Here is a 22,418-nt window from a genome sequence, read left to right on the forward strand (position 1 = left end):
GAAGAGAAAAGGGGAAAAAGAAAAGAGGAAAAAGAAGAGCAAAGGGTGAGGCAGTGGGAAAAGAGGAAAAAGAAAATAGGAAAAAGAAGAGCAAAGGGGGAAAAGAACAGAAAATAGAGAGGCAGTGGGAAAAGAGGAAAAGAAGAGAAAAGAGGAAGAGAAGAGCACAGGGAGAGGCACACGCAGCATTTCCAGCAGAGCCGCTGGAATCTGGGTCAGGCTCAGTCTGGAGCTGCCTCGTCAGCACAGCAGGGCTGGACTCAATCCATCTGTCCATCCATCCGTCCGTCCATCCCTGGGGTGCCCAGAGAGCTGCCCACACCCCCGGGGTGGCACTGAGGGCACCAAGGGCATGGCACAGCCAGCAGGGCTGGGCTGGGCTGGGCTGGGCTGGGCTGGGCTGGGCTGGGCTGGGCTGGGGTGGGATGGGATGGGATGGGATGGGATGGGCTGGGATGGGATGGGATGGGATGGGATGGGATGGGATGGGATGGGATGGGATGGGATGGGATGGGCTGGGATGGGATGGGATGGGATGGGCTGGGATGGGATGGGATGGGATGGGATGGGATGGGATGGGATGGGGTGGGATGGGGGCTCCTGGGGGGGACACAGCCCTGGGCCACCAGACAGCCCAGCCCTGGGAATTTGGCTGCCCAGGGGTTTGTCCCAGGCTTGGCACTGTTCTCCATCCCAAGGGAGCCATAAATGTTGGGTTTTACTTTGGGCCAGTGCTGGAATTGCATCCCCCAGCCCAGCACAGCCAGGAGGTGGGGACAGGGACAAAAGGGGATAAATGACATGGAGATGGGGGTAAAAGGATGGGGACAGGGGTAAATGGGGATAAATTGAATGAGAACAGGGTAAGAGGGGACAAAGGACATGGGGACAAGGGATCCCTTTCCCAGGGATCTGATCCTGCTCAGGAGCTTGGCAAGGATGGTGAGAGGAGGGAGCAGCAGGATGGGAATCCCAGATTTCCACTCCAGGATCTCAATTCCCAGTTTCTTTTTCTCTTTAAACTCCCAAGGTTATCCTGAATTTCCCCTCCTTACCCTCACACACCTGTGGCTGTGCCCTGAGCTCTCCCAGGAGGAAAAATCCCTGGAATTCAGCAGGGCCTGGGCAGGATGGGGCTGCCATGGATACTGTCACCATGGAGCTGTTGTCATGGTGACCCTGCTGTGGATGGAGGAAAGGGAAAGGGAAAGGGAAAGGGAAAGGGAAAGGGAAAGGGAAAGGGAAAGGGAAAGGGAAAGGGAAAGGGAAAGGGAAAGGATTCCCCTCTGAATTCCTGCTGGAAGGTTTTTTTTAGGAATTCCTCACTCAGTGGAGTTTATTCCCCTCTGAATTCATTCCGGAAAGGGTTTTTTAGGAATTCCTCACTCAGGCGTTGCCATCACAAGGTACCAAATCTCTGCTCTGACTGTGGCGCTCCTGATTTATGGTCCACCCAAAAGGGGAGAGTTTGACAGCTGGGAACAGCTGCAACAGCTCAGGGGAGCTCCAAACCCCTCCTTTCCAGCTGGGAGAGGCTTTTGTGGAGATTTTAGGGTGGGAGAGGCAGAAATCAGCCGGAGCTGGAGCTGGCAGAGGCGCAGGAAGAGGGAGGGAAGCTTCCGGAAGCATTCCTGCTCCTGCTGCAGGGATCTGTGCCCTGGAAGCTGGCTGGGGTCCCACTGGGATGAGCTCACTCGGAGCTGGAGCTGCTCTGGGGCAGCTGGGGAAGGGAAAATCTCCAGGATGACTTTTAGATGGTGGCTGAGAGAGGCTTTATGTATCATTTTTGGTCTAATTTTCTAATTTTTGGCATAATTTTTTATGTAATTTTATATATTTTTCTGCGTAACTTTTTGCCTAACATTCTATTTCTCAGCATAATTTTCTGCCAAATTTTCTGGCCTAATTTTCTTTATAATTTTCTTCATAATTTCCCGCATCATTTTTTGGCCTAATTTTCTATATAATTTTCTATTTTTCTGTGTAATTTTCTGCCTAATTTTCATTATAACTTTTGGCCTAATTTTCTATATAATTTTCTCTTTTTCTGCATAATTTTCTGTCTAATTTTCATCCTAATTTCCCGCATCACTTTTTACCTAATTCTGTATTTTTTGACATAATTTCCTGCATAATTTTTTGCCTAATTTTTTATTTTTTGTCACAATTTCCCCTGGATCCCTTTCCCAGTGATCCTTTCCCTGGGTCCCTTTAGCATGCAGCTGCTCCTGGCTGGAACGGGAGCCATAACGAACTCACAGCTCGTTATCTCTGGGGCTATAAAACCATTCCTGGTGGGATTTTGGCCACGTTTTGGGTGATTTTTGCCATTTCTGAGCCAATCCAAATGCACAGAGCCGGGCTGTGGGGATCTCTGAGGGAGCTCAGCCTCGTCTGGCAGTGGGAAGGGCTTGGAGGGGGGCCAGGGATTGTTGTGCAAAAAGAAAAAGGAAAAAATCCTGGCAGGGCTTCAGCAGGAAGGGAGAGCGGCAGGAAACGCTCGGGGCACAGGGCCAGGACAGGCTCAGGCTGGGACAGAGCTTCATTCAGAGCTTTTTGGGGTGAAAAGAGTCAGTTCTTGGCCAGTTCTGGGACAGAGCTTCATTGAAATCGTTTTGGGGTGAAAAGAATCAGTTCTTGGCCAGTTATGGGGGTAGAGCTTCTTTCAGAGCATTTTGGGGTGAAAAGAGACAGTTCTTGGCCAGCCCTGGGGACAGAGCTTGATTCTAATTATTCAAATATTCATTTTGGGGTGAAAAGATTCACTTCTTGGCTGGGCTGAACATGGCTGGGGTTTGTTCAGGAGGCACAGATGGGATGGGATGGGATCCATGGGATGGGATCCATGGGATGGGAATGGATTCTCATTCCCACATTCCTCCAGGATGGAGCAGAATTGGAACATCACCTTATTTCAATTATTTTGGGGTGAAAAGATTCAGTTCTTGGCTGAGTTGGGTTCCTGCAGCTGGGAGAGGCTGAGAGTCCCTGGGATTTGCTCAGGAAGCACAAATGGGATGGGAGTGGGGATGGAATGGGATGGAAATGGGAATGGGAAGAGAGATGGGATGGGATTTATAGGATAGAATGGGAATGGGGTGGGATGGGAATGGTGAGGAGCAGACATGGATTCCCACTCCCGGATTCCTTGGGGATGGTGCTGAGGTGGCATTTCCTCATCCCTGAGGAGTCATCCCAGGTCCCCAGGCTGCTTGTGTAACTCTGCTTTCATCTCTGACATGCTGGGAGCAGTGGGAGGATGGAAATTTGGGAGTGGAGCTGGCACAGCCTCAGCTTGTCAGCAGTGAAACTAGGATTCCTCAAGGGAAGCAGGATCTGTGGGATCTGCAATTCCATCAGTCAGCAGGAAAAGGACATTTTAACCCCAAAAATCCGGTGCTGTGCAATTCCATCGGTGAGCAGGAAAAGGATGTTTTAACCCCCAGAAATCCAGTGCTCTGGAATTGTATCAGTTAGAAGGAAAACAACATTTTAAACCCCAAAACCCCAGGGATGGACTTGGGCATGGTGTGCCCTTGAGGGGTGGGAAATCAGGGGTTGATCAGGCCCTGAGATGCAGGAAGAAAAATCCCTGAGCAGCAGAGCCAGGTGTGTGGGAGGATTTGGGATTGAATTTTGGGATCTTTTTGCTTTCCACTCCCAGCTTACCTCAGAGTTCCTCTCCCCAAGAGCTTCCTTAGGATATAAAAGTACCTGAAAAATGCTGGATAAATGTAATTTTCTTTGCTTCCTGGATCTCCTTTACAACCAAATAAACCACTGGGATCTCTGCCCTTGCATTCAAACCCTTTTAACCTTTTCCATCAAGCCCATAGCAAATAAAAAGCTCCAATTTTTTGCACCTTGTGTTCCCCAGCCCCAAAAACATCTCCCTCCTCCACAGAGCCAAAATTTATCCATGGGTTGGGATAAAAATAGGCAGTAAATTATAGATGAATAAATCATAGAATAGATGAAGGAAGATGAACATAAATGAATAAATGATAGAATTATATTAAATTACAGACAGGAAATCTGCTGCCTGGATTGCAGATTCCACAATGGCTTCCCTGGAAAGACAATGATTCCCAGGAAATCCAGCTCTTCCCTCTTTTCCAGCTGCTCTTTGTGCCCAGCTATCAGCAGCACGAGGAAACCGAGTGGAAAAATTGAATCTGGCAGCAGATGCATGAAGGCACACGAGCCCCAAACCCAGGCACCAAAAATAGCTGAAAGAGGGGGGAAAAAACCTGAAAAGAGCCTTTTTAACGATTCCTTTTCTTTCCAAAGCTTTGCCCCCGGGCACAGCCACGCTGCTGTTTGTGTGTGTGGGAGGCATAGCAGAGTGGGAGAGCTGCTGTTTCTTTATTTTATATTTCTTTGGTTTGTTATTCCATGGAAAAACTCCCTTTTTGTTGTTGTTTTTTGGCTGTGTTTTCCATGTTTTCCAAGGGCTGGTGGTGGCCAGGGCCCTGGGTACTGAGCTCCAGCCTGGATTTCATTTTCCAGGGGGTTTGGAGAGAGTTTAGGAAGGAAAAAAAGGGGCAACCCAGCATTTTTTTACTGGAGAATATTCCTGGGATGAAGATAGCCAGAGCCTGAGACACAAATCCTGCAGGAATTTTGAGGATTGAGGGTGTCCTGTCCTTTTCCTGAGAGCAGGACCAGTTCATGTCCCTCCAAACCCCATCTCTGCAGCTGGCACATGCTCAGGGCTGGGGTTTTTCCAACTTTGGCTGGAATATTTCAGGAACCAGCTTTTAAAATCCTGATCCCACAAACCTGTGAAGCTCCCTGACTAAAATTAGGATTCCAAACCCTTGGTGGTGTGAGGTTTGACCACATTCCCAGGTGTGTGGTTAAAGAAATCACCCTCTGAGTGCTCTGCCAGGGAACACCCTCAGCTCTGCAGGGTTTGCTGCCCTCCCAAAATCATTCCAGGAGCACATTCCTGAGCCTGGGAATGCCTCCTGCAAGTGGCTGATGTCATGTTTGCCTCGGAGAGGGAGGCCTGGTGGCCTTTGCAGCTGGGCCGTGACAGCTCCTTGCTGACGTGACATCTGCCTGCTGATGTGGAAAAGGAGCAGATCCCAAAATCCTGGAGTGGATTTATCCCTATCCAAGCACAGCCCCACGTGTGTGGAGGAGCTTTTTGGTGTTCAGAGGCCTAAGGGCTGCTCTGTGTGGGTCTCAGGGGTGGTGCCTGAGGTTTAAAGGTCATAATTCAGCACTTCAGACAGCCTGGAAATGGGATTTGGTGGTGCTGGAATGAGGAATTTGTGCCTGGTGGGGCTGGATGGAACAAGGGTTATCCCTGTGTCAATTAGCACTGCTGCTAATTAACAGAACAATGCCAGCCTGGAATCATCTGGATCATCTCCATCTCTTTTCCCAGCCCTGGACTTCATTCCTGAGGGATTCAGCGTCGACATCCCAGTGGGAATAGCAAGTCCCTCAGCCCCTCCGATCCTCCTCACCCCTTCCTGGCCTCCTACCCAATCATCACAAGCTGCCAGTTAATGATTCCTTGCTGCTAATTAATGATTCCTCCTCGCTGGTCTGTTGCAGGGCAACCATCGATGAGGTGGAAACGGATGTGGTGGAGATCGAGGCCAAGCTCGACAAGGTGAGGGCAGATTGTGGTCTGAAGGACACTGCTGGATCCCCTGCTCAGGAATGGGGTCCCTCCAGGTGTCCCCTAAAATCTGAGCCCATTTCCAGCTGTTAAATTCAGATTTAGCACCCCAGACCTGGGGCCTGGCAGGTGTGGTGGAGATGGAGGCCAAGCTTGACAAGGTGAGGGCAGATTGTGGTCTGAGGGGGACTGGGGATCCCTGCTCAGGAATGGGTCTCTCCAAGTGTTCCCTAAATTCTGAGCCCTTTTCCAGCTCATAAATTGATGTTTAGCACCTCAGGCTTGTCCCCAGGACTCCTCTGAGCTGGGATAAGAGCTCCAGTCCAGCTCCTCCTGGGACAGGCTGTCCTGTCCCAGGATGGGATTTCGTCCCTGTCCTGGACTGGGATTTTACCCCTGTTCTTTCTTGGGTGGGATTTTGTCCCTGTCCCAGGGTGGGATTTTCCCGCTGTCCCACCCGTGACAGTTCCCAGCACAGCAGGAGCGGGAAGGGCACCTGTCCCAAAGCCCTGGGCTGGGTGTGGGACAAAGCCAGGCTGGTCCAAAGCCCGTGCTGAGCTCATGTCTGTGCGTCCCCTTGCCCCCATGTCCCTGTCCCCATTTGTGTCCCCATGTGTGTCCCCCTGTCCCTGTCGGTGTGTCCCCAGCTGGTGAAGCTGTGCAGTGGCATGCTGGAGGCTGGCAAGGTTTACATCACCACCAACAAACATTTCGTCAGCGGTGTGAGGGACCTGTCCCAGCAGTGCAGGAAGGACCAGATGATCTCGGTGAGCCTGGGGGGCTGGGGGTGCTCAAATTCCTGATCAGGGGGCTGGGGGTGCTCAGATCCCTGTTCCTGGCTCAGGGGGGAAGATCCCTGCTGCTGGGAATGGATCACAAGTCCAAGCCCCTCATGCTGCTTAAGCAGCCACTGAAAATGAGATTCGGTGGGAAATCAGAGCGAGATCCACTCAAAATGAGATTTGTGTTTGGAGGGATGCAGAGAATCGGATAATACCAGGCTGGGAGGTCAGAGATCCATTTAAAATGGGATTTGCTGGGAGGTCAGTGTGAGATCCATTTAAAATGAGATTGGGTGAAAGGTCAGGCTGAGATCCACTCAAAATGAACTCTGAGGGAGATCAGAGTGAGATCCACTCCGGCTGAGCTCTGCAGGCAGGTCCAGGCTCTGCAGGCAGCGCTGGGCTGTGCAATGTAGGTCAGTGAGCAGCAGGGATTTGGGAGGTGAGCAGCCCACGCAGAGCTGCACACGTGGAGCTCAGCTCTGCACTGCCAAGGAAAGGCTTCAAGGGCTCCAAACCCTCCCTGGCAAGGACCAGGGGCTCCTCAGAGCCGTCCTGAGCCTCTGCCCAGCCCTGGCAATGAGGGGCAGCTGCTTCTCTTCACTGCCAGGTCCCTTCGCCTTATTTATTTTTATTTTATTTTATTTTTATTTTATTATAATTTTATTTTATTTTTATTTTTTATTTAATTTTTATTTTATTTTCTTTTAAAATTTTTATTTAATTAATTTAATTTATTTCATTTAATATTTATTCCTTTTTTAATTGTATTTTATTTTATTTTTAGTATTGTATTGTATTTTTGTTTTTTCAGGAGTGCCTGGATAAATTTGGGGACAGCCTACAGGAAATGATCAATTACCACATGGTAAGGGGCTGCCTCCTCCTCTCCCCTTGGGTGCTGGTGGCATTGCTGATGTCCCCTGTGTTTGCCACAAACAGAGGTCCTGCAAGGGGGACAGAAAAAAGGACAAGAATTCACCAAAATCTTGCACTCCAGAATTTTCTTTTCTTCCTTTTGGGCAGCAGAGGGAGGACATACAGAGCCCTGAGGAGGATTTTGGCTGGTAAAAAGCTTTTGGGGGCAGATTTTTTCCCCCTTTCTCAAAATAATTGATATTTTTTCCCCTCTTCTCTCTTCCAGATCCTGTTTGACCAGGCCCAGAGGTCGGTCCGGCAGCAGCTGCACAATTTTGTCAAAGAGTGAGTGTTTATTTAGTGTTTGTCCTTTTCCTTTAATTTTCAGCTTCCTGAGCTTCCCATTCCTCCTGTCCTGGGAATGCAGGGAGCAGAACCAGAACCTCCCTGCAGGGCTGATCCTGCAGGATAAACATCCCAAAATCTGCAGGGCTGATCCTCCAGGATAAACCCATCCCAAAATCCACCTGCAGGGCCGATACTTCAGGAAAAACCCATCCCAAAATCTGCAGAGCTGATCCTCCAGGATAAACCCATCCTAAAATCCACCTGCAGAGCTGATCCTCCAGGATAAACCCATCCTAAAATCCACCTGCAGAGCTGATCCTGCAAGATAAACCCATCCCAAAATTCAGATCCTGAAGGGCGGATCCTGCAGGGCGGATCCTGCAGGATAAACCCATCCCAAAGTTCAAATCCTGCAGGGCTAATCCTCCAGGATAAACTCATCCCAAAATTTAGATCCCACAGGCTAAGCCCATGCCAATCCATCTGCAGGGATGATCCTGCAAGATGAACATCCCAAAGTTCAGATCCTGCAGGGCTGATCCTGTGGGATAAACTCATCCCAAAATCCATCTGCAGGGCTGATACTTGAGGCAAAACCCATCACAAAATTCAGATCCCTACAGGCCAAACCCATCCCAAAATCTGCAGGGCTGATCCTGCAGGATAAACTCCTCTGAAAAATCAGACCCTGAAGGGCTGATCCTGCAGGATGAACATCTCAAAGTTCTAAAGAAAGACTTGACTGAAGCTGGAACAGACATGCTGGGCTGGGCTGGGATCCTGCTGGCACCCATGTTTTATTCTCACCCCCTAACCTTGCTTTCTCCCCGTTTCCCCCAAATTGCCCCATTTGTGGCCCCAGTGACGTGAGGAAGTTCAAGGAGACCAAGAAGCAGTTTGACAAGGTGCGGGAGGACATGGAGATCTCCCTGGTGAAGAACGCGCAGGCGCCGCGGCACAAACCGCACGAGGTGGAGGAGGCCACGGGCACGCTGAGCATCACCCGGAAATGCTTCCGGCACCTGGCCCTGGACTACGTGCTGCAGGTGCCTCACCCTCTGAAGCCTCTGCGCTTCAGTCTTCTGTTTTTCAGATTTACTGGCTGGGTCTGAGCTTCGTATTAGGGGAAGTTGTCCTGCTCAAATTCAGGATTTTCCTGATTTTCCCGACTTTTTCTTTTTTTGAATTTCAATTTAAATCCTGCATTAGGCTCTCTTCACAAGAGTAGGGATGTTCGATTAGGGTTTGTTTTTTTTTTTTTTATTTAGAAATGGGGTAACTGAGGTGTTTGAAAAGCTTTTATTCCATTTTCAGTCTCATGTGAAGGGTGAGACAATACAGATGTTATAATTCACACCATCACAATCAGAAGTTAACTATTTTCTTAATTTCTTAGTTATACTAATTTCTAAATTATAATACATAGTAATTATATTAGTAATTTCTTAATTATAATGTGATATAAGTGTTTCTTGGTCTATCAGTGTTAGTTAGACCATGCTGTAAATGCTTTAATAATCCAAAATTACCCTTTTAATAAATCATTTCAATAAATTCTATAAAATTTATACATATATACATAAATTATATTAAAATTATATCAATATATAAAATAATTAAACAGTAAATTTTATATTACATATAAATATATATTATAATATTTATATAAAAATTATATCTTTTATATATATATATATACATACACAAATAAATTCTATAAATTATCATAACATCCTTTCAATAAATTATTTGCTCTCAGTAAGAGAAAGGAATATAAGTTTCCCCAGCAGTGATTTTAGCCAGGTGAGAAGTGTGCATTTATTGCACCTTTTCCAGAACCCACCTTACAGGCACTTTGCACTGGAATAATTCAGGAATAATTTGGGACTGGTTTCCCAGTGGATCTGTAGATTCCCAGGCTGCCTTTGCTGCTGGTGCTGAGAGGAATATTTTGATTTTTTTTCCCCAGATCAACGTGCTGCAGGCCAAGAAGAAATTTGAGATCCTGGATGCGGTAAGAGCTGCAGTAAAGGAGCCCTGGCTGCTCCTCGGGGAGAAAATTCAATTTTTGGGGATTTTCAGGTGCTGCTTTCCCTTCTTTGTGCCCACAGCAGAGTGCAAGGAAGGAGAAGAGGGATAAATTGCTTGGGGAAAGTAAAACATAAAGAATTAAGAAAGAAAAATTAAAGAAAGTAAAAATAAATTATTTTGAGGGGGGGGGAAAGGGTATAGGTTTTTTTACTCTACCCCAGGAAATGGAGTAAAGCAGGGATAAATTGCTCTGGGAAAGTAAAAAAAATCAAAGGTTAAACCCATTTTTTATGGGGAAAAAGGGTTTAGGGTTTTTACTCTGCCCCAGGAAATGCTGATTTGTGCCCACAGTGAAGGGGAAGGAAGGAGAGGGATAAATTGCTTGGGGAAAATGTGGAGTTAAACCTAATTTTTCTGTGGGGAAAAAAGGATGAGGATTTTGCGCCGTGGCGCTGACCCAGCTGTTGTTTCCGTCCCCAGATGTTGTCCTTCATGCACGCGCAGTTCACCTTCTTCCAGCAGGGTTACAGCCTCCTGCACGAGCTCGACCCCTACATGAAGAAATTGGCCACCGAGGTGAGGGGGGCCTGGGCTCTCCTGAACCCCAAAGGGTTTGGGATTTGGGGTTCCCCTTTTGCTGCCCCAGGGCCAGCAGGGAACACCCAGGGGCTGCTGCAGGAGTGGCTTTTTGCCTCCTTTGTGCCCCGTTTCCCTCCTTTTTGCCTCCTTTTTCCCCCTCCTTTTTCCCTCCTTTTTGCCTCTTTCTTGGCTCCTTTTTCACCCTTTTTGCCTCTTTTTTCCCTGCTCCTTTCCTCCCTCCTTTCCTCCTCCTTTTTCCCCTTTTTCACCTCTTTTTTCCCCTTGCCCCCCACCTTTTCCCCCTTTTCCCCCTTTCTGGTGCTTTGGGCCCAGGATATCTCTGTCCCACCCCATCCTCTCCATCTCCATCCTGATTTTCCCCCGTTGTTTTTCCAGCTGGACCAGCTGGTGATCGACTCAGCCGTGGAGAAGAGGGAGATGGAGCACAAGCACGCCCTGATCCAGCAGAGGGTGAGCCCCAAATTCCCAAATTCATTATTTTCCTGGAAATGCTGGATTTTCCTGACTTTTCTTGATGTCCCTTGTAGCTTTTGGGCAGCTCCAGATTCCTCAAATTCAGGATTTTCCTGATTTTCCTGCCTTTTTTCTTTTTTCAATTTTAAATTTAATTCCTGCATTTAATATTCAAGTCAAAATAATTTTTTTAAAGCAGAATTTAAATAGAATAAATTTCTTTTTATTCTCACAATAGAATCTGAGGCATCTCAGATTTTCCACCCTTGGCAACGATTCCCAGTCCGAAGGCTGGGAATAAATAATGAATTACTGCTAATAATAATAAATTAAATTAATTAATTTATTTTTCTTTCCCTTTTCTTCTCCCTGCGTTGCTGCCTGGCCCTGCAGACCCTCCTGCAGGTGAGTTCCCACCTGGATCTCCACCCTGATCCCAGAAATCCTGTGCGAAACTTTGGGATTTTGGCAGATTTGTCCCTTTTTCGTGTTCTATTAATTCCTCTCCTCCCTGACCCCCTGGGGCCTGTCATTCTGAGTCTCTTTCCTCTCCCCAGGATTTCTCCTACGATGACTCCAAGGTGGAATTCAACGTGGATGCCCCCAACGGGGTGGTGATGGAGGGGTACCTGTTCAAGAGAGCCAGCAACGCCTTCAAAACCTGGAACAGGTGAGAAATTATTCCAAATAATTACTCCAATTAATTGAAATATTAATTTTAGCAATTAAATAAATATTTCTATTTCTATTTCTATTTCTATTTCTATTTATATAAATATTTATATTTATATAAATATAAATAAAATTAATTTACTATCATTAATAGAATAAATAAATACAATACATTAATTATAAATAATATTAATAATTAGCATTATTCCAATTAACTGATATAATTCAAATTTCACCTGACCTTGGGGCTGAGGCTCTGCACTCTTCCCTGCCTTACCCAACCCCTTCAAACAACTCTAATTCCAAACCTTTTTGGAAAAGGAACACCCTAATCTTATGGAATTAATTAATTTTTTTAATTAATTTTTTTTTCCATGCAAATAAAGGCAATTTCTGTGCATAAACAGTCCATTAAAGCATTTAATCAATGTATTTATTTTATTCATTTATTTTATTTTATTGATTTATTTCAAAACCTAATGAAAATTGGAATTTTTAGTGGGGAGGTGATGAGGTCTGTTTGTGTGTCTGTCCCCCCTCAGGAGGTGGTTCTCCATCCAGAACAGCCAGCTGGTCTACCAGAAGAAGCTAAAGGTCAGTGCAGCTGCCCCAGGTGACAGCAGGGGATGAACCAAGTGATTGGTTAATTAATTAATTAGTTAGTTCATTAACCAGCTGCTTGGCTGGGGAGGAGCTGGGATTTGGATCAGGGGACAGCAAGGCTGTGAGTGGGCTCCAGGAAAAAAGCAGGAAAAAAAGATTTATGAAATAATTATTTATTAAGGAATTATTTATGGAATAAATATTTATTAAATATTTATTTGTAAGATAATTATTAATTAAATAATTACTTATTAAGTAATTATTTTGGGTGGTTGGGTTAGGAGTTTGGGGGGCTTGGGAAAGCCTTGGGGGGGGGGGTTGAGGCAGGAGAGAGTTTGGAGGATTTGAGAAGAATTTTGGAGGTTTTGGGTAGGAGGAATTTTAGAAGAATTGGGAAGAATTTTCTAGGGTTTGAGGCAGGAAGGACTTTGAAAGTGTTGGGAAGGAATTTGGAGGGTTTGGGCAGGAGGGATTTTGGGAAGGAATTTGGAGGAGTTGGGACATAATTTGCAGGGCTTGAGGCAGGGGGGACTTTGGAGATTTTGGGAAGGAATTTGGAGGTTTTGGGAAGGAATTTGCAGGTTTGGGCAGGGGGGACTTTGGAGGATTTAGGAAAGAGTTTGGAGGGTCTGGGCAGGAGTTTCCCAGTTGTGCCCTGGCCCCAGGAGCCCCCCAAGCCCCTCCAGGCCCCGCTGTGTCCCCAGGACGTGCTGACCGTGGTGGTGGAGGACCTGAGGCTCTGCACGGTCAAACCCTGCGAGGACATCGAGAGGAGGTTCTGCTTCGAGGTCGTGTCCCCCACCAAGTGAGTGTGGGGCTCCCCACGGATCCCTGGGCTGGAGTGGCAGCGCCTCTGGCTGTCCAACCTTGTGGGAGGCATTTCTACCTGGAAACTTTGGGATGGGGAAAAGCCCCGACCTTGTGGGGCTGGAAAGTTTGGAAAGGGAACAACCCCAGCCTTAAGGGGTAAATTTTTACCTGAAGGTGTTGAAGAGGGAACACCCCAAGCTTGTGGGGTTAAGTTTTAACCAGAAGCTTCAGAGAGGGAACACCCCAACTTTATGGGGTGAATTTTTACCTGGGAAGTTTGGAGTGGGAACACCCCCAACCTTATGGGGTGAATTTTTACCTGGAAGCTTTGTAGTGGGAGCCTCCCAACCTTGTGAGGCGAATTTTTGCCCTGCTGCAATTCCGGTGCTGAGGATGAGGAGGAGCAGCCTCACCCCAAGCCCTGGTGGTGTTTTTGGCTCTCCCCACCCCGCTGCAGGAGCTGCATGCTGCAGGCTGACTCGGAGAAGCTGCGCCAGGCCTGGATCCAGGCTGTGCAAGCCAGCATCGCCTCCGCCTACCGCGAGAGCCCCGACTGCTTCTACATCGAGGTGAGCCCTGAAACTGCTCCTTTTACTGACTTTTTAAAACTTTATACAGCTCTGGAAAGAGGGGGAGATGTGGGAAGTTGATTTGTAAAAAGAATTCTCAAAATATGGCAGAAAGCTCACTCAGTCTTGTACATGTATATGCAAACACTGAGATAAGCATTTACAACATAGTGTAACAAAAGCTAATAAGCCAAAAAACACTTAGAGTATGTTGTAATTAAAAAACAGTTAGCTTCTAATTGTAATAATATAAATTATAACATCTCACTCTGATAACAAAATAAAAGTTTTTAAAACACCTCTCAGTTACCCCATCTCAAAAAAATCACTTAATCCAACACTAAGGTATCATCCCCCTCCTTTAGAGCCACTCCAAACCAAGCTGAGCTTGCCTTCCTCCAGGTGTTCATCTCCTGACTTGTTGGAGGTGTTCATCTCCTGATTTTTTGGAGGTGCTGCAGGTGTTCATCTCCTGATTTTTTGCTTATCCCTGCAGAGGCTGGACAGAACAGCCTCCCCCTCCACCAGCAGCATCGACTCAGCCACGGATTCTCGGGAGCGGGGCGGGAAGGGGGAGCCGATCCTGCAGAGGGTGCAGAGCATCCCTGGGAACGAGCAGTGCTGTGACTGTGGGCAGCCAGATCCCCGCTGGGCCAGCATCAACCTGGGCATCCTGCTCTGCATCGAGTGCTCCGGCATCCACAGGTGCTGCTGGGCTGTGGGATTCCGGGAAATTGTGGGGAAAATGGGCTGGGGTGGAGGGCAGGATCCTGGGGAAATGGGCAGGTATGGAGGGCAGGATTCCAGGGGAAAATCCTGGGAAAAATGGCTGGGGATGGAGGGCAGGATCCCAGGGAAAATGGGCAGGGATGGACTAAAAAATTCCCAGGAAAAAAAGCCCAGGAAGGATTAAAAGATTCCCAGGAAAAATGGCCAGGGATGAAGTGCAGGATTCCAGGAAAAGTGTCGGAGCTGGAATTACAGAGAGATAATTGAGAACTCATTAGGGAAATTCTGGGCTTGTGGGATTGTAATTATTTCTGTGTTTTCTCCCTCTTGGCTGAACAGGAGCCTGGGTGTTCACTGCTCCAAGGTCCGATCCCTCACGCTGGATTCCTGGGAGCCAGAGCTGCTGAAAGTGAGTGCTGGATTTTCCCAGGGAGAAATGCTGGGAATCCAGGGATTCCCTGGAAAAAGGGGGAGTTCCTCACCCAAGCCTTTAATTCCCTCCCTGAATTTCACTTCCAGCTGATGTGTGAGCTGGGCAACAGCACCATGAACCAGATTTATGAGGCGCAGTGTGAGGAGCTGGGGCTGAAGAAACCAACAGCAGGGAGCTCCAGGTGAGCCCAAAATCTGTGGAAAAGCAGGTTCAGGGAAAACCTGAACTTCAAAACTCTTTTTGAAGTTTGAGAAACAGGTGGACAAAACACCCCAGAGCAGCAGCTCCATCTCCTCATGGTGACTTTGAGCAAACCCAGTTCCTTCTGTTCAGGCAGGTCCAGAGACCTCAAAATGCCTCATTTTAGAGTTTGAGAAATAGGAATTTTAGCCCTCAGGTGGAATAGGAATTTTAGGCCAGAGAAGCAGCTCCAACTCCTCATGGTGGCTTTGGGCAAACCCAGTTCCTTCAGAGGGCTGCAAATGCCTCATTTTAAAGTCCAGGAAATTGGAATTTTAGACATCAGGTAGATTTGTCCACACTCCAGAGCAGCAGCTCCATCGCCTCATGGCGGCTTTTCCCAAATCCCCTAAATTGCTGTTTTTGTGCTGCCCTCCTCCCTCAGGCAGGACAAGGAGGCCTGGATCAAGGTGAAGTACGTGGAGAAGAAGTTCCTGAAGAAGCTGCCGGGTGGGGAGACGCTGGCTGAGGCCGAGGCCGAGCCCAAGCGGCGCCGCTGGTGCGTCAAGAAGTGCCAGAGGCACAGCAGCGGCTCCCGGGCGCCCGCGGCGCGCAGGAAATACCGGCAGGAACCGGGCAGCGCCTGCCCCGCCATGCTGGCCTCAGGTGGGGAACCGTGAGGGAGCCTGGAAACCAAATACGGGGGGTAATGCAGGAAATACAGGCAGGAACCAGGGAACCCCTGCCCCGCCATGCTGGCCTCAGGTGGGGAACCATGAGGGAACCTGGAAACCAAATACGGGGGGCAATGCAGGAAATACCGGCAGGAACCGGGCAGCGCCTGCCCCGCCATGCTGGCCTCAGGTGGGGAACCATGAGGGAGCCTGGAAACCAAATATGGGGGGCAATGCAGGAAATACAGCAGGAACCAGGGAACCCCTGCCCCGCCATGCTGTGTGCAGCTCCAGCTGGGGCTCTTCCTTGCTGGCCATTAATTCTGAGTTTCCCTGGGAAGCAGCAGCCACCCTGGAGAGGAAATTCCGCCGGGATTCTCTGTTCTGCCCCGACGAGCTCGACTCCCTCTTCTCCTACTTCGACACCGGCGCCGGCTCCGGCCCTCGCAGTAAGTACTCTGAAACAGATCTTGATTTTTATTTTTAATGGATTTCGGTTTTACCTCTGCAAGAGAGGCTGTGTCTAGCAAGGGCTCTGGCTGCTCTGAGGTGGCTTTGGTTTAAAATCTGTGAGATTTTGGGTTCTTAGGAAGGTTCTGGCTGCTCTGGGATGATGTTGGTCAGAAATTTTTGGTTCTTAGGAAGGTTCTGCCTGATCTGGGATAACATTGGTCAGAAATTTGTGACATTTTGGGTTCTTAGGAAAGTTCTGCCTGCTCTCAGAACTCTGGGATAACTTTGGTCAGAAATTTCTGGTATTTTGGGTGTTTAGAAAGGTTCTTAGGAAGCCCCTCCCTTCCCTCCCAGTTCAACTCTCTGTTGAGGTGTTGGGTCAGTGGTCTCTTCCAAGGTCTCTTCCAACCTGGTCATTCGGGGAATTTGGTGGAATTCTGTGAATTTGGGGGAATTCCCAGGAACTGGGGAGGTGCTGAAGTCACCATCCCTGGGTGTGGCACCGGGTGCCAGGGTTGAGTTGAGCTCTTGGGGGCTGGGTTGGACTCGATCTTGAAGGTGTCTGCCAACCTGGGGATTTTGTGGATTCTGTGGATGTTGTGGATTGATTCTGTGGGTGGATGGATGGATGGATTGATTGATTCTGTGGATGGGTTCTGTGGATGTTGTGGGTTCTGTGATTTCTGTGACCTTCTCCCGGAGGAGGAGCAGCCCGGGCAGGCCTGGCTCTGGGCTGGGTGTTCAGGTGGCCGTGGTTTGTGTCCTGTGGGCCCCGCAGGTCTGAGCAGTGACAGCGGCCTGGGCGGGAGCACCGACGGCAGCGGCGACGCGCTCGTGTTCGGCTCCGTGGTGGACAGCGTCACCGAGGAAGGTGGGTGGCACACGGGGGGTGGCACACGGGGGGGCACTTGGAAGGGCTGAGGGCATTATCCAGAACCTTCTTGGCTGGAGCTCTCAATAGAGTTGGGCTGAGGGGTTTTGAGGAGTTGATTGGGAAAGCAGAACTTTTCTATTGCATCAAGAACCTGAGTCCTGCTGGAGGGCAGGGTTAGATGGGGTTTTGGGGAAGGAGTTTGAGGGTTTTGGGAAGGAGTTCTTCCCTTTGAGCATGGGGAGGGGCTGGGGTGGGTTTCCCAGAGAAGCTGCCCCCTCCCTGGCAGGTCCCAAGGTCAGGTTGGAGCACCCTGGGATAAGTTTTGGCAGCCCTTCCAATCCAACCCAGTGCAGGATTCTGTATTTTCTCCTGGAATTTCCCCCAATAAAAGGCAGAACTCCACAAACAATGCCAGGCCCAGCTTCCCTTAGGCAGCGTGGGTGGCTAGGATGGCATGGGGACCATCCAAAATGCACTGAGATGCTTTGGGCTGACTTTTCCGCCCTTGCTGTCCCTTTTCCCCTTTATCCTCCTTTTTGCTCTCCTTTTGCCCTTCCCTCTGCTTTTTCCCTCTCCTTTTCCGCTTTCCCCCCTTTTTCCTTCCCCTCTCCATCCCAGCAGAGTGCGAGGTGTCGGACGACTCCAGCGGGGAGGCGGAGCTGGAGCAGGAGGTGTCGGACCTGGAGGAGGTTCGGGAGGTGCCGGCGGGGCTGGTTCTGTCCCGGGCTGCCCGGAGCCGGAACCTGCCCCTGCTGGCCGCTGCCCTGGCCCACGGAGCCGATGTCAACTGGGCCAACGAGGAGGACGAGGGCAAAACCCCCCTGATGCAGGCTGTCAGCGGGGTGAGGGTCCCCAGGGGCTGGGGATGTGGGGTGGGACAAGGGCAGAGCCCCCCGATGCAGCTGTCAGCGGGGTGAGGGGTTTGGGATCTGGGGTAGGGGGCTGGAGCATGGGAGCTGTTCAGTGCAGGTGAAATGGTGTGGGAATTCCCTTTGGGAATCGTCTGGTGTGGTGTGGGAATTCCCTTTGGGAATCGTCTGGTATGGGTGAAATGGGGTGGGAATTCATTTGGGAATTAGGTCTGGGTGAAATGGTGTGGGAATTCCCTATGGAAATTGGGTCTGGGTGAAATGGTGTGGGAATTCCCTATGGAAATTGGGTTTGGGTGAACTGAGGTGGAAATTCCTTTTTTGGAATTGTCTGGTCTGGGTGAATTGATGTGGAAATGCCTTTTGGGAATTTGATAGGGAAATTCTCAATTGTCCAGTCTGGCTGAACTGAGTGGAAATTCCCATTTTTTCCCCATTTTTTCCCCTTTCCCAGGGCTCCCTGCTGGCCTGTGAATTCCTGCTGCAGAACGGGGCCGATGTGAACCAGCGGGACGCGCGGGGCCGGGCGCCGCTGCACCACGCCACCTACCTGGGGCACACCGGGTGAGTGCCACCCATCCCTGCTTCCTGCAGGGAATTCCCACCTGGAGAGCACAAAACCTCAGGATCTGGGGGAATCCAGCTGGAAAATGCGAATGCAGCTCGGGGCTGGCACGGGGCAGGGTGAGGTGGGAGATTGGGGTGGGATCTTTTCCGGGGTGGATGGGGAGGGGCTGGGGTGGAATTCCCAGAGATTTTGAGGCTTCCCCATCCCTGGAAGTGCCCAAGGGCAGGTTGGAGCAAGCTGGGGTAAGGATGATGAGCTGGAATTCTGCTCCTTGGAACTGGAATTCTGTTCCTTGGAGCTGGAATTCTGTGACTCTCAAATTCCTTTCCTGAGGCTCCCTGTCCCCCAGGCAGGCGTGCCTGTTCCTGAAGCGTGGGGCTGGAATTAGGGATTTGGGAATTCAGGAATTGTTTCATTCCCTCCCCAGGCAGGTGTGCCTGTTCCTGAAGCGTGGGGCCACCCAGGACACCCCGGACGGGGACGGGCAGGACCCGCTGAGCATCGCGGTGAGCGCGGCCAACGCCGACATCGTCACCCTGTGAGTGCCACCGGGGGCTGGGGAATGCTGGGAGACACTGGGAGATACTGAGAAACACAGCCTGGGGACTGGGAAATCCTGGGAACCAGCAGGGGCAGGAATAACCAACCCTCCTGTGCCACGCAGGCTGCGGCTGGCGCGCATGAACGAGGAGATGCGGGAGGCAGAGGGGCCCCTGGGGCAGCCCGGGCAGTACCCCAGCAACAGCCCCACGGAGCTGCAGTACAGGAAATGCATCCAGGAGTTCATCAGCCTCAACATCGACGAGTGTTAGGGACAGCCCGGTGCCCTCGGCCGGCCCGGAGCCGGGCGGGGTCCCCGCGAGTCCCTCCCTTGGATATTCGGTGTTTTCCCTGCTGGTTGGTCTGGTTGTGATGCCTGCACACCCCGAGGGTTGAGCTGCCCTCTGGGGGTTTTTCCTTGTGGGGTTTGAGTTCTCATGCTTGACTACTGGATGGCTGATTTTTATTTTTTTAAATTTTTTTGGAGGGTGTTTTTGGAGTAGGAGCCTCCCCAGGGTATGACCATGGAGTGTGTGGGAAGTGTGGGACATGAGCTTAGAGGTTAAAAAACAACACAAAAAAAAAAACAACAAAAAAAGGAAAAAAAATTCAAAAAGAGAAGAAAAGGAAAAACTTTCTGTGACCAGGGGAGAGCCACCAACACCAGGAGCAGACACAGCTGTCCCTGAAGAACTGGCTTGGAATTCTGGCAGGGATGGCGGCTGGAGCCTGCTCTGCCCTGGGAGGGCCCCGAGGTGCCCTCCAGGCTGGATTTGGGGCAGGGGTGCTCCGGAGGCCCAGCCGGATCAGGATCAGGATTCAGGATCTCCAGCTCCTCGCCCGTCGCTGCTCTCAGGACTGAACCGGCCACGCTCCCCTCGACTGCTGCCCTGGCTGCTGGGCTGCCCGAAGCCATAGCTGCCCTGCTTCCACCCCCTGCAGTGCCCAGAAGGATTCCCATCCCATTGGAATACCCAGAAGGGTTCCAGCCCCACTGGAATTCCTGGAAGCAGCAGCACTGATCCCTGTCGCTGGCGATGGGCTCGGGGCAGGGAGGGGAACAAGCTCCAGCTGCTCGGTGCAATTTCACAGAATCCCAGATCCCATTGTCCCAGAATCCCAGATCCCATTGTCCCAGAATCCCAGATCCCATTATCCCAGAATCCCAGATCCCATTGTCCCAGAATCCCAGATCCCATTGTCCCAGAATCCCAGGCTGGGAGTCACCCTCAAGACCAAGGAGCCCACCCCACTCCCCCACACCCCAACCAAACCACTTCTAGTCCCCATCTTCTTCCAGTCCCACCCAGGGATGGGGAATTTGCCTCCTCTGGGTTCCCTGCAGGTCTCCATGGGGGAAATTCCACCTGCAGGAATCCCCCCATGTGCTGGGGCAGCTCAGCAGCTTTGGAGCTCCCCAGCTCTGAGGAGCAGCAGAGTTTTTGTGGTTTTCTCCTTTTTTTCCTCTCTCAGCTGCAATGAGAGAGCGTGGCTCTCCTCGGAGCACTTTGCTGCTGTCTCACCCTGTCCTGGGAGGGTTTATGGAGCTCAGGGGGCTCTGGAATCCTGCCTGGAGCTCGGAGACTTTCCCAAAGTCCCCAGCTGCAGCTGGCACCAGGGTTTGTCGGGATTTTGGATCCCAGTCCTGGCTGCTCCTGGCACGGTTGGGATGGGGCTGGGAGCTGATCCTGCTCCTGAGCCCTCCCGAAGCCCCAGCAGGACCCCCCCGATCCCTGCGGAGCCCCCGGAGCCCCCAGGACCCCAGACCCTGCTGGACCCCAGACCCTGCTGGATCCCAGCCCGGGGCTGGCCCATCCCGCAGGAATCCCCTCCCCGTCGGTGCTGCCCCCATCCCTGGGGCAGCTCTTGGTGCTGATTCCCCCTCGAGCCACGCAAATCCTTCAGGGTCCTTCAGAGCTCTTGGGAGAAAAGAGAATTCTCACATTTGGGAGTGGAGGAGAATTGTCATCATCTGAGAAAAAATAATTTCTTCATTCTTGAGAGTGGAAGAGAGTTTTCACCATTTGAGAGCAAAGGAGAATTTCACATTTGAGAGTGGAGAATATTCCCCATTTGAGAGCAAAGAGAATTTTCACCATTTGAGAGTGGAGGGGAATTTTTTCCCTCTTGAGAACAAAGGAGAATTTTCATATTTGAGAGTGAAGAATTTTCACATTTGAGAAAAAAGGAGAATTTTCACATTTGAGAGTGGAGAATTTTCACCATTTGACAGCAAAGGAGAATTTCTTCACTCTTGAGAGCAAAGAAGAATTTCCACCATTTTTCACCACTTTTCAATTTTCACCAGGACAATTTCACACTCTGCTCTGCTCGTGGATTTCAGCACGGCCATAATTTGAATTATTTGAATTTTTTAACCTTTACAGCAACTCCAAACTGATTTTCAACCCCCGCCCCTGCTTTTCGCAGGTTTTTTAGGAGGAGTTCAAAACCCGACTGATCCTTTTGAGAACCGAGGAAAAACCACAGCTTCCATTTTTGGGTCATTTTATTTCACTTTTTCTGGGAATTCTGGCCACAAATCCTGGCCAGGCTGCACCCTGGAAGCTCAGACTCACTGCTGAAGTACATGAAGTTGGAAAAAAAATGTAAATATCGATGCAAAAAGCAGCATCTTGCAAGACAATGGATTTATTTAACATTGTATTGGTACTTTAAATATTTAGATTCAATGTATAAAAGCAACTTGGTGCACTTTTCCTACCTGACAGTATTTTGGGGGGTTTTATGTTCTTTTGTTATGGGTTTTGTGCTGTCTTTTTTAATCAGTGGAATTGTTTAAGTATTTAATTTATTCTTATTATTGATGTGCCCAGAGGACTAGTGCAATTTTTATTCAATACAGTTGGTCTGTATTTAATGTCAGGATTTTTTCCGTAGCGTTTTTAGGGAATATTTTTCCAAAATTGCCTCTTTTTCTTTCCCCTCATCCCAATTTTCCTCCCTTCCCCCCCCTTTTTCCCTTTGTGTTTCCATCACAGATTCAAAGCCTCAAAATTTGAGATAAACCCAACACCCTGCAGTCCCCAAACCAAAAATTTCTCCAGGAAAAACACGTTAAGGATGCACTTCTCCCTGTTTCCTGTGTTTCTTGGACTTTTATGTCTCCTTGGGGGGTTCTGGGGGGGGTGTGGGCTCCAAATTTTGGAGGGGAGAGTGGGGAAGGCTCGTAGAAAATTCAATTTCAGTTTTCAAATTGAAATTTGAGCATTTCCAGGCTCTGAGAGGGATGAAAAAATGAACATTTTGTTGTTTTTTCCTGCCTGAAACGCAGCTGGATTTGTGTTGTACCATCCTGGTTGGAAGATTTTGATGCCCTAAATTAGATTATCTTTTTTTTTTTTTTTTTTTTTTCTTTTATTTTTCCAAGGGGGTGTGAGTGTTTTCTCTTGGATTTAACCACATTTAACAGGAGGAATTTAAAAGTTAAAACCCCTCAGCCACCAGGATCCTTCATCCTTGGGACTTCTTGGGATCTGGGGGAATTTTTCTCTCTTTATTTAACCCAAGTGCCTGGACTTGGATCCAGTCTGGGTTTGGATCTCTGATTCCAGCTGGGATTTTCAACATTCCAGGGTTTTTTCAGGTTATTCCAGCCTTGCTGCCTCTGAGCTGGGAAATTTCTTGGAGTATTTTAAAGGAAAAAAATTTAAAAAATAATGGGATTGGAAGATTTGATGCCTTTAACCAAAAATCCAGGTGTGAGAAGCTGAGCT

General features: G+C 49.4%; 1 protein-coding gene across 1 annotated transcript in view; it reads left to right on the top strand.

Annotated features, from left to right (window-relative positions):
- ACAP3 (ArfGAP with coiled-coil, ankyrin repeat and PH domains 3) overlaps positions 1-21,774 on the top strand; it is a 33,271-nt gene extending 11,497 nt beyond the window's left edge. Inside the window, exons 2-24 of the mRNA XM_074558310.1 lie at positions 5,569-5,626; positions 6,283-6,402; positions 7,232-7,285; positions 7,562-7,620; positions 8,486-8,669; positions 9,593-9,637; positions 10,135-10,230; positions 10,630-10,704; positions 11,101-11,112; positions 11,265-11,377; positions 11,922-11,973; positions 12,687-12,787; positions 13,250-13,361; positions 13,858-14,066; positions 14,430-14,499; positions 14,610-14,704; positions 15,149-15,369; positions 15,722-15,826; positions 16,609-16,701; positions 17,326-17,546; positions 18,028-18,137; positions 18,569-18,679; positions 18,806-21,774. Of these exons, the coding sequence (XP_074414411.1) occupies positions 5,569-5,626; positions 6,283-6,402; positions 7,232-7,285; positions 7,562-7,620; positions 8,486-8,669; positions 9,593-9,637; positions 10,135-10,230; positions 10,630-10,704; positions 11,101-11,112; positions 11,265-11,377; positions 11,922-11,973; positions 12,687-12,787; positions 13,250-13,361; positions 13,858-14,066; positions 14,430-14,499; positions 14,610-14,704; positions 15,149-15,369; positions 15,722-15,826; positions 16,609-16,701; positions 17,326-17,546; positions 18,028-18,137; positions 18,569-18,679; positions 18,806-18,953 (2,464 nt within the window). The 3' untranslated portion in view covers positions 18,954-21,774. The remainder of the gene's footprint in view (positions 1-5,568; positions 5,627-6,282; positions 6,403-7,231; positions 7,286-7,561; positions 7,621-8,485; positions 8,670-9,592; positions 9,638-10,134; positions 10,231-10,629; positions 10,705-11,100; positions 11,113-11,264; positions 11,378-11,921; positions 11,974-12,686; positions 12,788-13,249; positions 13,362-13,857; positions 14,067-14,429; positions 14,500-14,609; positions 14,705-15,148; positions 15,370-15,721; positions 15,827-16,608; positions 16,702-17,325; positions 17,547-18,027; positions 18,138-18,568; positions 18,680-18,805) is intronic.
- The last annotated feature ends 644 nt before the right edge of the window (positions 21,775-22,418 follow it).

This window comes from Zonotrichia albicollis, chromosome 25, assembly GCF_047830755.1.
Source record: "Zonotrichia albicollis isolate bZonAlb1 chromosome 25, bZonAlb1.hap1, whole genome shotgun sequence".
NCBI classification, from domain to species: Eukaryota; Metazoa; Chordata; class Aves; order Passeriformes; family Passerellidae; genus Zonotrichia; species Zonotrichia albicollis.